The following is a 13,520-nucleotide window of genomic DNA, read 5'->3' on the forward strand; positions in this document are numbered from 1 at the left end:
ATTATCTATTTGTGATTAATTGGAAATTATGGATTACTGCGACCGTCAAAAACCACAAAATCAACCGACCTCCATAGTGAGCCAATGTCTTACCCCCAGAGCGACCGTGGCTTCCCCAAAAATCATAATTATTTTGGAGCAGTGGGTTTCATCACTTCTCTTCAGGTGAGGTTGGGGTGGGGTGGGGTGGGTGGCAGCGGTAGAGTGATGTGTTGCAGTCAAAATATGTCATGGCAATTATAGAGTGGGACAGGGAAAGAGGTCGAAGTGTTAAATAAATTAATCATAATGATGATGCTACTTCTAGTAGGGTGCCCTGTGCAGCACAAATTTTCCCTATCGGTAGGGAAAGTTGAGCTCAACATAGCGAATGTGCATGCTTCAGTGGCCTTTCTCGACAAGTCACACGGTGCGACAACACTCAGCTATGAGTCTATAAATAGCCATCGCACATGAAATTCTCTACACATATCTACCACAGTAATGTGTCCCTGGGTGACGAATCCAAACATGCATTGAAATCTCAAAAAAACACTAGGATTTTAAATAAAAAATGATAATTTCGTCTAATGAATAGTAAATTATCAAAAATCGATATAAATTATTGTGATATGAGTTCAATTAATATTTGATTTGGCTGGGTTGGTTTGGGTTAGGGTGAGTTATTAGCCTATTTACACCAACATCAAAGGATGGCATCAGATATGTGAGCCAAGGCTAATCAACTATTTGAATTTGTCAAGGTTAAGTTGTATTTCGTGTTAAAAGATTGAATTTGTTATGTTTCAGGTTTGTTCTGGTTGTGTTGGAGAGTTTATCTGGATCGGGTCATAAAATTATAAAAAAACGACCGAAACTTGGAGATAAATTAGAAGCTGTTATGTTTGATCCTATAGGTAAATATAGGAAAATTTTCTCCATCTTAAATATATAACTGTAAATCAGAAGCCCAAGCAGAATAAGGTTTATAATCCTTAATACACCAGTCTTACTGGACAGGGGGGTCTATTGGTTTAAAGTGTGCACATGAAATGACAAGGTCTGTCATTGATTCAAATGGTGTGGTATTGATTCCCTGCTTGAACATGACAAGAAGTAGGGTCGCCTGTCCAACTCCATGGGTTTTCTACAGGTCCTTTGGTTTCCTCCCACTGCTAAAGACCCCTGCACTCACGCGAATTATTGAAATTAAATTGAACCATATTAGTCCAAAAATGACCCCTCTCCCCTTAATACTTACGTCTTGATTTTGCCTATCTAAGAACTGCATCTTATTTTCTTGTAATATCTTTTTTTGTTTCAGTACAAGAGAATGTATTATTCAGAGAGATGAAAAAACTTAAAACATTACGACGTGGAAAATGAGACCACAATGTTTGATTTTATAAAACAAAAGAAATGAAATGACATTTAATTTTTCCTTCAGCAAGTCGTCACTTTTATCCAATCTGTTGTTTTGAAAACATGTACTCTAGACCGTTGTTCGTGTGTGAGTGGGGTGGGGGTTATAGAATTGACAGTAGATTGAACATAAATAAAAATGTATAAATTTGTAGATTTATTTGTGAGTTGTCATGTATAGCCCAGAGGTCTAACTAACAAGCTATGATGCCCCCTAGCTGTGTTTAAGTGGACATCTGGAAGTTTAAGGAAATGAAATGAAATTAACGGGGTTGAACATCCTACTCTTCTGCTCAGAATGGAAGAATGAAGACAGTGTCCTTCCAGGGAAATTTTCCCCATACAGCCATGTTTTATATCAAATCCCAACTGTCAAGGGTTCTTTTACGTGCACACAGGGATAACCACGACAGATGAACTTTCTTAGGTAACATCATACAAACTGAGCCACTGTTGCTATCACACAGTGTTCAATAATCCCCTCACATGGGTTAAATCAGTAATAACAGGTTAGTGTCAGTGGCATAATGCAGGTTGTCATTGAACGAAAACCATTGCACCTCCTAACCAGTCTGGTATTAAACTCATTTACCCCAAAACCACATGTATTAGTTAGAGTCGAAGGGAAGCATGAGTCGAAGGGAAGCGTAATCTCCTTGTCAAATACAGAAGCGGGGATGCAAGCCTCAAAAGAGAACAAAAATCGAAAGTCCCGAAAACCAATCCTGAAAGAAAACACTGAATATGAGGAATATAGACCCCCCCCCGTCACATCCTCCCCCGCCACCACCAAGTCCAATGGAGAAAAATGGCCCCGTTGACATCAGTGTAAGAGTCCCTGTGCATTTGTTCAATACTAAGGCCGATGCGTCACCCCAACATTATTCATAAGTGCTGTTATGTGCAGGCCAAGTTCTCTTATAAGTCCCTGGTTGTACTGACAAGGGGGAAACCATGGTGGAAAATCACGATGAATTTCCTCTGGCCAATGCAGGAGGTCGGATGGCCGAATGGTTAGCGCATGGCATTGTTTTAGATTCCACTGTTGTACGTGACAAGGAGTAAGGTTGCCTGTCCAATCTGGTGGGTTTTCTCCGGATCCTCCGGTTTCCTCCCACTGCTAAAGACCCCCACCACAAGCAAATTATTGAAATAAAATCGAACCATGTGTTAATCCTGAAATGACCTAGTTTGTGTCGAGTGGACGTTAAACCCCATTTCTCTTTCTCTCTCTCTCTCTGACGATATGTTAGTCCCAAAATGACCTAGTTTGTGTCCAGGGGAGTTAAACGTGGAGTTAGCCCTCCCACCTCTCTCTCTCTCTCTCTCCCATTTGTTTGTGTTGTCTTTGTTAATGTGCAGTGCAATGAATTTGGTTTCTGTATAAATTAATTTCATAGAACATTTGTTGTTTATTACTTGCATTATCTCTGTATTTATTGTGTATCATGTCTTATGGGTGTTTGTTTATGTGTGGTGCCATCCTTACGCACTTATTATTGGCTATGGTAGTGACCAAACGGCAGCATGAATCGCGGATCCACCTAGAGTCTGATTAAGATTGTCTCTTCCCATCTGAACTACAGATACTGTGACCTCCCGGCACACTCCTGCCAGTCATTTTTTAAAAAAATTGTAATTTTTAAAAGGCTTAGGACATTTAAATTCAAGCATTTGCTTTGCCTTATTTCTTTCTAACAAATTTATCCAACAATTGAAATAACCTTTAACTTAATCTCTGGAAGCCCTCCAGCTGATGAAAGCCCCTACAGAAGCCTTTAAATGATATTGATCTCGAAGATCAACATTTTTACAAGTCAGACAGCTTGAAAGAAACTTATGTGAAAACGGAACCATGGTGGCTCAGTAAGTAAAATGTTGGCCCGCTAACCTGTTTGATCCCAGTGTTGGCTGAGAAAGGTTATCCGGATTTTTCGGCGTGGTTAACAGTGGTGCGGGACAGAGGGCTTGGCAAGGGACAATGGATAGTCGTTCGGATGGGAAGGAAAACTGAGGTCCTATGTACACATTGGCATGCATGTTAAAGATCCCTTGGCATTTGGAATTGGATATAAGAGTAGGCAAAATTTCCCTCATAGCTCAGTATATGATACGCCCATCTTCATTACCCCATTCGGAGCTGGCATAAGAGTAGGAAATTGAACCCCATTTCATTTCATTTTTTGTAAAATGTATTTTGCATGTCCATTATCTTATATTTAGTGGTGCGGTATTTTACCGGTCATATTTGTTTCAGAAGTGTGATTGATTAACCATTGCGATACCACTTTCCAAATAGATCCCTCCATCATTATCGGGCTGAATTTCTCTCAAACTGCATGGCGTATCCAATGGGGCTTTGAACCCCATTTCATTTATGTTGTAACAGATTTGGACACCGAAATCGTCAATTCCTTAATCTTAACCCACAGGAAAGTGGTCTTTAAATCTTATCTACCGCGATGTCATTTTTACAATTTTTCGGGGATGGACACGAAACCCCTGTAACCCCCGTTGGCCACCCCTTAATCCGCCCCGAATGTTTCTCGAGTTCCTGCTAATCTGTATATGTTCACTACCCCACTACTTTATAACTAGACAGGTTTTTTTTATCAGACTCGTGTAAACGACCATTTCAGTTTTTATTTTAATAATTTTAATTAAGACAAAGAGAATTCAAACAATAAATGTTGTTTTTATTGATAAAAAAAGAAATCCTTCTGGAAAACTTGGTAAAGGACCCTTTCCGCCTTGCTCCATTCATTGCCAGAAGCTAATTCATTATGGGTCCACTCATTGCTGGAGAATAACTCATCATTGTTGTATTAACTGGTGGAGGGCAATTCATCATGGACCCACTCATTGCTGGACTCATCATTGCTGTATTGGCTGATGGAGGGCAATTCATCATGGGTACATTAATAGCTGCAGAATAATTCATCATTGCTGGATTGGCTGATGGAGGGCAATTCATCATGGGTCCATTGATTGCTTTAGACTGGAGGAGTGTTTTCATGCTATCTCTAACTTCGTTTCCATTAAGTCGATCACGCCAATCACTCTTGACCATGTTAGAAATAAGTCTTCGTAACTCTGCTTGCATCACAGGCTGGTCTGGAATTTCTATGTTCTCTCTGATATAATCTTCCTTTTGTTGTTGAGTGGCTCGAGCTATATCTATGTGTTCTATGGACGAATCCCCAGCAATAAATGGTGCTAAGAGCAGCTTTCCATCGCCCCAGGGAACTGTGGTTTCTGAAAACATCGCCATTACCAGACACCCAGAGCTGAAGATATCGGTTGTAATGGTTACTGTTCCATAGATAACTCTTGGTGGAATGCTATTTCCATAGTCATCCACGGTTACAATTCTATCAAAAGACTCTGGCGGTCTATAATAACGCGGCGCTCTAGGGCTGTAGTTGAATTCATAGTAAGGCTCTTCAATAGTTAGGTTTGGACAAGATCTTGCTAAACCAAAGTCTCCTATTTTGATTGTACAACGATTCTGTAAATAATTTATCATTATGTTGTCTGGTTTTATATCGCGGTGTATTATCTCACGCTCATAAAGATATGATAGGGCATCGATCGTCTGTTCAGTCACATACAGCTTGGTCAAATAATCAGGTTTATTATTAAGAATAAACCCATTCAAATCTCCTGCGTTACAGAACTCCAGCACAATGTAAAAGTTAGCATCTTCCAAGAAACTATCTATGGATCTTACAATATTAGGATGATTTAGAGCTTTTAGCACCTTCGCTTCGTTCTTCAATTTGTCGAGCTTTTCTTTCTCCAAATTAGCTGGTATTTCTTTTATAGCGTACTGGTTGCCATATTTACTTCCCAGATAAACTTGACCAAATGCCCCGTTGCCAATTGCTTCCATGAGGCTGTAACCATGATCTAAATACCTGAAAAGATATATATATATATACTTGTATTAATTCTTACATAAATAACATAAAAAGGGTTATACACATAACAGACATAAACCAAAACTGACCCAAAATTTAGATGTCATGATTAATTACAGGGTTGAAACTAAATGACTACTATATAAAGTCCTCTATTGGATCAGAATTGGAATTTTCTGTCCGAGATCCAGCGTCAAGGCCATATTCGTTTCCTATACAATAATTCTCATCGCAGTTACTGTAAATAGCTACCTCGATATCATTCTTTGGCATGTCTGTCTGAGCAAACTGTCTGGAATTGCAAATCCGTGAAACCAAATGGGATGGGGTGATCCTCAGTCATCTCCCATCCATAATCGGACATATATTAGCTAGCATTTTTACGGTTCACCGACTCTTGAATTGCCGCAGCCGCAAATAAAATGGGGACAATACACCAATTCTAGCCAGAAACTTATCAGTGTGGAAAAACAGAATTATGCGAGAAGTCTTAAAAATCCAAAAACACAAGCCAAAATTAAACAGAGACTCAGGACATTTTCTCCCAAATCTTTGGGTAGGTTTTCTTAATCCCTAATTAGTGTATGGTTTGTATTTCTTTCGATGTTAATCTGTTTTATCTTGAACGACAGAGAACACCAAAATCTACTGGACATGATACGAATTATGATAGACGAAACTGCCCAATGCTACTATGAGATGGATAAGCCCTTCCAGTACATAGGTAAACCATGGAAGATCGACAACTGTCTGAGTCTCTTCCATGAATCAACCAGTATCTTTTAAATCTATGTCAACCAACAATATATTTACCATTAATTGACCATTAATATAATTCATGAGTAATTTCTCCTATTCCATTTATTATTCTTATTATTTATTTGCAATTCATTTAGCAATTTATTTTCTTTTATTCCATTTATAACCGAAGCCTTACTAGACGAAATAAAAACAAAACCACAGTAAGACCAGATACTCTTTTTTCTCTAGCTTTCTTTTTCAGGTACTGGATTCTTCCTTTAGAGAACCAACAATAAAAGGAATGAATAACAGAAACAAAGATGTAACAACGCCACCATACCGGACAACAAACCCAAATGGAAGGAAGAATGGACCAGGACTCAGGCTCACCAACAATCCCCAAGGAAGAGTTGCACCGCCCTGCCATTCTACCGGACAGAACGACCAGAACAACAAAAGGGTTAGTATATATATGTACATAATATGTTCATGTCCGTGAAAATGTCCGTCATTGTCCATGTCTGTTCTGTGAAAAATTCGTATGTTTGTGAACGTATACTGGCACTTTTTTCGTCCTTTGCACATGTTATCCTACTGTTGTCTATTGTCCTATGTACATATATATGAAAAAACCTAATTATCCTCTTTTTCTCACTAATCACATTGTAAATTAATGCACCTTGTACACATAACATGTTATTGTCTGCGATATCACCTCGGTGGAAGCGGACGTAAAATACAACTAAGAAGATGTTTTATCTTGTTTCATCTGCTAAATGGTTTCTAATTTTATCTTCCATTTTATTAATTCTCTACAGGTATTGTTTTATCGACCAAATGGTTTCCAATTGTTATCTATATATTGTTATCTATATATTGCAACACATTTTTGCTAACAAATCTTGTCTGCGAAATCACCCTAGGTTGAAGTGGACGTAAAAACCCCTAACTTTCGGGCAAACTGACTTTTCGGCCAGAAGGGTAAAGTGAAAAAAATTTTTTTATTTCATCTACTTGGCAAAATAAAGTGCCCGAAATCTAATAAAACACTAATTTTACTTTTCTTTTTGAATATCATGAATTTGTACTGATTTGACTATGGATTAAAACATTTTGCCTGGAGCCACTCCACTTTGAGCCAAGGTAAGCTCCGCTTCTTCGCCCCTCGAGGAAGATCAACGCCGCTGTCTGTAAACTCGAAATTTTTTTGGGCATTTCGGGTTCTGCCCCCCTAATTGTCATCCAGTCCGTACGCCTATGATATCCATATAAGTGTTTTAATTTTGTGAAATTGATTTCTATATGTCATATTAAGCATTATTGTCTGTAATTTCGACATTATTCACACTTTGAACTATCTACTCAATGAATAGACTCCACATGGTGTCTGTAATTGAGTAAACCTATCCTTAATGTGCCCTGAAAGCCCGCCATATTAAATAATTGCTATATTATTTTGTAATACGTTTCTAATGCGTATTACTCCTTTACAGGACGAAATAAACGTATTCAAGTTTATTAAATATGAAAATGAAGGCGCAATAAACACTTCTGAAAATTCGCGAATGAAATCGTCGATATAGGAATTAAAATGTCCGCCAACTAGTGTGTATTTTTGGAACATTTTTAAATGTATATTGATGCAAATGAACTACAAGAATAAAACTTCGCATATTACTTAAGTTTTTGCTACATTTAGCAACTATATAATTATTGTACATTAATCAATATTATAGTTTATTTTTATCTTCATTGGATCAATATTATATAGACTAGAATTACAGTAGGTCCTATTTTGATAAAATTCGTCTTGACTTAAATATAAAAAAAATATTGGAAAAACTGTAAAATTTGACTACTCGACTTGTACCACCGTATGCTACTTAGCTAACTAGCGTGGTAGTTTAGATCTGGATGTCGTATGCCGACGGCGAAAACCAAGGAACAATTACTCACATTTGAATACACATGTATTTGAAGATATTTACAAGGGATCTGTGATCCCAGAGCGGACCCATAATAAGTGTAAGATTTATCGTACCGAAACATCCATTACGGACAGCATACAATATTAAAAATTACATATATAACGACCAATAACAACAGGACAAATAATGTATATTATATATATTTACAAACAAAACTAATGAGCTTTTTTTTTTTAAAAATTAGCCTACATTTACAAAGAATGACGGGCATATGTGTCGTTAATTTGTCTAGTATGACAAATAAATAGATACTTTATTTGAGCTGTGGTGGGTGTGCTCTCCATTTCTATTTTGTACTAGTAACACAGTAATTATTATCCAACTTGTGTCGATGATGTTAAGGTATTTAAAGGTTTTCAAGGAAACACACCTTGTATATTTCCCGGTATAATAATCTATATTTAACCTTCATTTTCTTTCTCGTCGAGTTGTTCCAATGGATAATTCACGTACATGCATAGTTAAATGGACACTAAACACATGTTAAATTCGAAACAAGGACCATAGGCGTACGGACTCGATGGATAATGGTTGGGACGGGGCTTAATCTGAAATGCCCGAAAACATTTTGGGTTACAGACGGCGGTGGCGGTGGTTATCGAGAGGCGAAGGGCCAGAGCTATAAAATGCACCCCTATACCTGGTTGAATCACTCACACTACAACGTCAGCAGTATGCCACGACTCACGACAGCTCAGAAGAGCCAGATGCTTGGAAGACTCAACGCTGGCCACACTGCCCAAGCCATTGACAATCACTTCCAGGTCAATGTTAGGACCATCTACAGGCTTCAGCAACGCTTTCGGGCCACCAACACCACGGATGATCGCCCCTGAACTGGTAGACCAAGGGTTACTACAAGGAGATAAGTCCGCCATATTGTGCGACAGCACGTCCAGAATCCCCTCACACAGGCATCTGCACTGAAAAACCTCTTGTGTTGGAGAGAGAGAGAGAAATGGGGTTTAACGTCCATTCGACACAAACTAGGTCATTTCGGGACTAACATATGGTTTAATTTTATTTCAATAATTCGCTTACGCGTAGGGGTCTTTAGCAGTGGGAGGAAACCGGAGGACCCGGAGAAAACCCACGAGGTTGGACAGGCGACCCTTATCCTTGTCACGTACAGCCGGGGATTCGAAACCACGCCAGTCGACTCAATGACAGACTTTATGATACAGCGCGCTCGTGCTCACCATTCGGCCACCCAACCCCCCTCTTTTGTGTTGGATCTCAACACAAGGAGTTGTTTTAAAAATATTCTACGCAAGCTTGTGTTGTTTTACATTGCTTTAACACAAGTTTGTGTTCTTTTCAATGTCTTAACACAAACTTGTGTAGATATATAAAATATTGTGTGTTTTTCTTTTCATATAATTAATTACGTGGAATTTTAAGATAATATTTATTATGTTACTTTATTATCTGTAATAATATGAGTTTTATTTATCGAGAATCTGGATGGGATTGGGGAACTGGCTTAAGGTGCTGGCTTAACCTATATGTAAAACCCATTTTCCTGAATTTGAATGTCGAGGAATTTAATAATTTTTGTAATTATCTAAAACCTTATATTAATTATTACAAATTTTAAGTAAACTTCGTCATGTATGTATAGTGCGATGCGTATTTTACAGTATACTGATATCAAGAGATCAAAGTTTTAGTCGATTAATTATCTAATTATAAACTATTTATTTAATTAGACATTTTGTCTCAGACAGAGACAGAGACAGGTTATTACAATGTCCGCATTTGGAAGTGTCTGATTTATCAATATATTATATTATATTATATAAAATGTTATAAAATCTCAAACGGCACAATCAACACGTCCTTTTGTCAAAGCCGGCTTTATTTTGTAAACACGTAGAATTATATTTGTATATATCAAGATTCAAAGAGCTAAACAAATTTGTTTTGTTGGGTCCGCTCGAGGTTCTTTCTTTTCTCAGCCTAGTTCAAACTATAAACTACTAAACACGGATCATACAGCAAAACTCGACAGACAATTTAAATCTACATTAACAACCCTTCGTGAAAAATATGAAACAACTTTATGATAAACTAAACACACCAAATTCAACGACACAATCAAAATCAGGCTGTTTTAACATGCTCTCATAGATCAGTGTATTACAACCACCCGATTAGATTTTATTACATACTTCGAGAAGGTATTTGTTGAGTAATAACACCTTCTAGTAGTTTATCGAGGTTCGGGTGCTTCCGGAGTCCAAAATGGCCGCTTTATAAAAATGGGAATTTTGGGGATAACTAACCTGAACCCTAATCCTAACCCTTTTAAAAGACTGAACTTGGGTCTAATTTAGTTTTTACTTCTCTTAAAAGGGTTAGGGTTAGGGTTCGGGTTAGTATTCCCCTAAATACTCATTTGTATAAAGCGGCCATTTTGGTATGAGTTCTGGCTTGTTCTGGAATTTGTTGCTTCTAGTGGTGATAATATTTGTACTGTGCGGTAAGAACGGCCAGCCCTCGATAAACTACTAGAAAGTTTTATTACTCAACAAATACCTTCTCGAACTATGTAATAAAATCTAATCGGGTGTTACAACACAGTACAGTATATATCTTTAAATTGTTATTTCCTATTACAACCACTGCTAATTCCTATATTAAAGATTGAGCAGAATTCTGTGGATGACTTAAACAAAACGATGAGAATGGTCAGTTAGTTATGATGTTAACTAATCATTATTTAATTTGCTTGATAACGATAGCTGTATTGAAACGTGCCATGGTTCATTGTTTGTTAATAAATTTCAGAAGTAGTATATTCATATAAGTGTTTTAATTTTGTGAAATCTATTTCTATGTTTTTTATTAGAGTTATAAAATCATAAAGGCTGGAACATGGTATCGAAGTATAAATTTTCTTCTGACATTGTTTTTGTGAAAAACTCGCCCCCGACTCTTGTAATTTCTCGGGGAATTTTACATTACTATACAAAGGACCAGTATGTCGATATATTGCCCAATCAATAGGTAGGCTACCCTGTATTCTATTTTAGTATCATTGTTATTGTTATATTTAACACGTATATATGACGCATGTCTTATAATAATGTTTCACACATTGCGTAATTAAACAGATCTTTTTGTCGTGAAAGCCGGCCATATTAAATAATATATGTACTATTTTGTTATACGGTTCGAATTTGTGGTACTTCTCTATAAGACCAAATAAATATTTTTAATTTTATTAAAAATGAAAATGAAAGCGGAATAATATGTCAGTCAACTAGCTTTGTAAATAAAGAACAAAACTTCGAATATTACTGAAGTTTTTCCTACATTTAGCAACTATATAATTATTGTATATTAATTAATATTAAAGTTTATTTTTATCTTCATTGGATCAATATTATATAGACTAGAATTACAGTAGGTCCTATTTTGATAAAATTCGTCTTATAGCCTAAATCGTTCTGACTTAAATATAAACAAAAATGTCGAAAAAACTGTAAAATTCGACTACTCGACTTCTACCACTGAAGACTATTTAGCTAACTTATAGTGCTGTGATCCCAAAGCGGGACCATTGATGGGTATGTGTGCCCTTATTTTGTCCAGTATCATGAAAGAGTAAATAAATAAATAAATAAATAAATATTTACTTTAGCTGAGCTCTGGTGATACTCAATTTGTTCTCCATTTCTGTTTTGTAGCTAGTAACACAACTATTAGCCATCTTGTGTCGATGATATTAAGGTATTCAAAGCTACATTTAACCCATATACGTCATGTTGCTAGGCGCGCGATTCGAGAGCCTGACAAGCGCGAGACGGAGTTTGCCCTCTTATACTTAGAGTACAATAACGAGAGTTGCTGATTAATATGGTGTTAGTTTTTCTCAGCCAGCTGCTTGGTTGGCTACTCCCACACCTCTACAGTAGTGAACCCTTAACGGAACTAACAGATACAGCCGAGCTCACTCATCCACAGTAATTCGCTCTATCCAGAGGACCAGTTCACTACAGAAGTTTTCTGGTGGCAGAGGTGGGATACAGACTGACAAACCCCCAGTCGGGATACAGACTGACAAACCCCCAGCCGAGATACAGATAGACAAACCCCAAGACGGATACAGATAGACAACCAGGGATACAGATCGACAAGCCTGCGCTAGATAGAGATAGTCAGATCGGATGGAGCCAGATAGCCAGACTTCAAAATTGAAGATGATCAACGCAAACCTGTGTTTCCCGAGGGAATCCATGGAAGAGCCAAAGAGGAAGAATGCATTAGAAAGGCCTCGCGATACAATTTCGATGCCAAGAGCGAAACTGGTTAGTTCTGATGCACAGAGCGTGATACCGAACAGAAGAAAGAGTTAGTATATGAACAGTCGGATATGTCGACTTCAAGGAACAGCTCTGAAGCTCCAGTATGTGATAACTGGTGATCAACAAGTAGTTATCGGCCCGCCCCACCCCCAGTCAGAGCTGAGACTCCTGATGTCATGGGAAGTCCTGATTTAGTGAGAAGTGAGAACAAATATCCTGAATTGCCGAAGCTCAGTAAAAACGAACGATTTAATTTCTGGACCGGCCAGCCGTATAAGAGAATTCAATAACACCAAATGGTATGAACATGTATGTCCTAGTATGTCCAGAAGGAATAGGATTACTCCTCAGCCATTTGATGGAACGATCTCTATTATGGATTATCAGATTCATTTCAAGACCCGTGCTGAATTGAATGGATGGGATGAAACAGAAAAGGCTTTGTACTTGGCCGGAGTCTTAAAGGGCAGTGCGCAATCTGTGTTGCCATCCATGCTGACGGAAGAGCGAAGAAATTATAATAGACTAATAGAGGCTCTCAGAAATAGATTTCTACCTCCAAACCAAACCCTCCAACCTCGTGGGTTTTCTCCGGGTCCTCCGGTTTCCTCCCACTGCTAAAGACCCCTATGCGCAAGCGAATTATTGAAATAAAATTAAACCATATGTTAGTCCCGAAATGACCTAGTTTGTGTCGAGTGGACGTAAACCCCATTTCTCTCTCTCTCTCTCTCTCTCTCTCTCCAAACCAAACCCAGATGTACAGAGCAGAGCTTAGAGCTACGCGCAGGAAAATTGGAGAGACCCTCCCAGAACTGGGGCAGGCGGTAAGAGGAAAAGTGCAACATTGACAATCGTTTCATTGAGATTGTATGAGAGCATCTCGAATCGACCAGAGTTATCACCAGTTGGAGACGTACTAAGAGCTGTCAATTTTCACTTTTAATCTTGATGGAGCTGAATATAGACAGGAAGCGGTAGTAGCCGAGATTGGATCCCAGTGTATCATTGAACTTGATTTCATGCAAGCCCACAGATGTACTTTGGATATTACTGGGAAATGATTGACAGTCGAAGATGTAGAGCATCCCGCCCAGATGCAAGGATGTATTGATATTTGCAGAATCCAGTTAGCTGAAACAGTTACAGTACCGCCAAAA

General features: G+C 38.0%; 2 protein-coding genes across 5 annotated transcripts in view; one reads left to right on the forward strand and one right to left on the reverse strand.

Moving 5' to 3' along the window:
- Positions 1-1,555, forward strand: part of LOC126822648 (interleukin-6 receptor subunit beta) — a 48,966-nt gene extending 47,411 nt beyond the window's left edge. For 3 of the 4 annotated variants that reach the window (XR_008788050.1, XR_008788052.1, XR_008788051.1), the window contains 2 exons: positions 790-896; positions 1,304-1,555. The gene's annotated coding sequence lies outside the window, so the exon portion shown is untranslated. Of the gene's footprint in view, positions 1-6; positions 166-789; positions 897-1,303 lie in introns of those variants that run through there. The other variant, XR_007680928.2, reaches the window with a different exon arrangement.
- A 2,527-nt stretch (positions 1,556-4,082) lies between these two features.
- LOC126820956 (cyclin-dependent kinase 7-like) lies at positions 4,083-11,826 on the reverse strand. Its single transcript, XM_050549178.2, has 2 exons — positions 11,692-11,826; positions 4,083-5,318 (listed from the first exon to the last, which is right to left on the reverse strand). The coding sequence occupies exons 1-2, from the start codon at positions 11,763-11,765 to the stop codon at positions 4,175-4,177; spliced, it is 1,218 nt and encodes a 405-aa protein (XP_050405135.1). The 5' UTR covers positions 11,766-11,826; the 3' UTR covers positions 4,083-4,174.
- Positions 11,827-13,520: the final 1,694 nt, after the last annotated feature.

The sequence above is a fragment of the Patella vulgata genome, chromosome 5 (assembly GCF_932274485.2).
Source record: "Patella vulgata chromosome 5, xgPatVulg1.2, whole genome shotgun sequence".
NCBI lineage: Eukaryota > Metazoa > Mollusca > Gastropoda > Patellidae > Patella > Patella vulgata.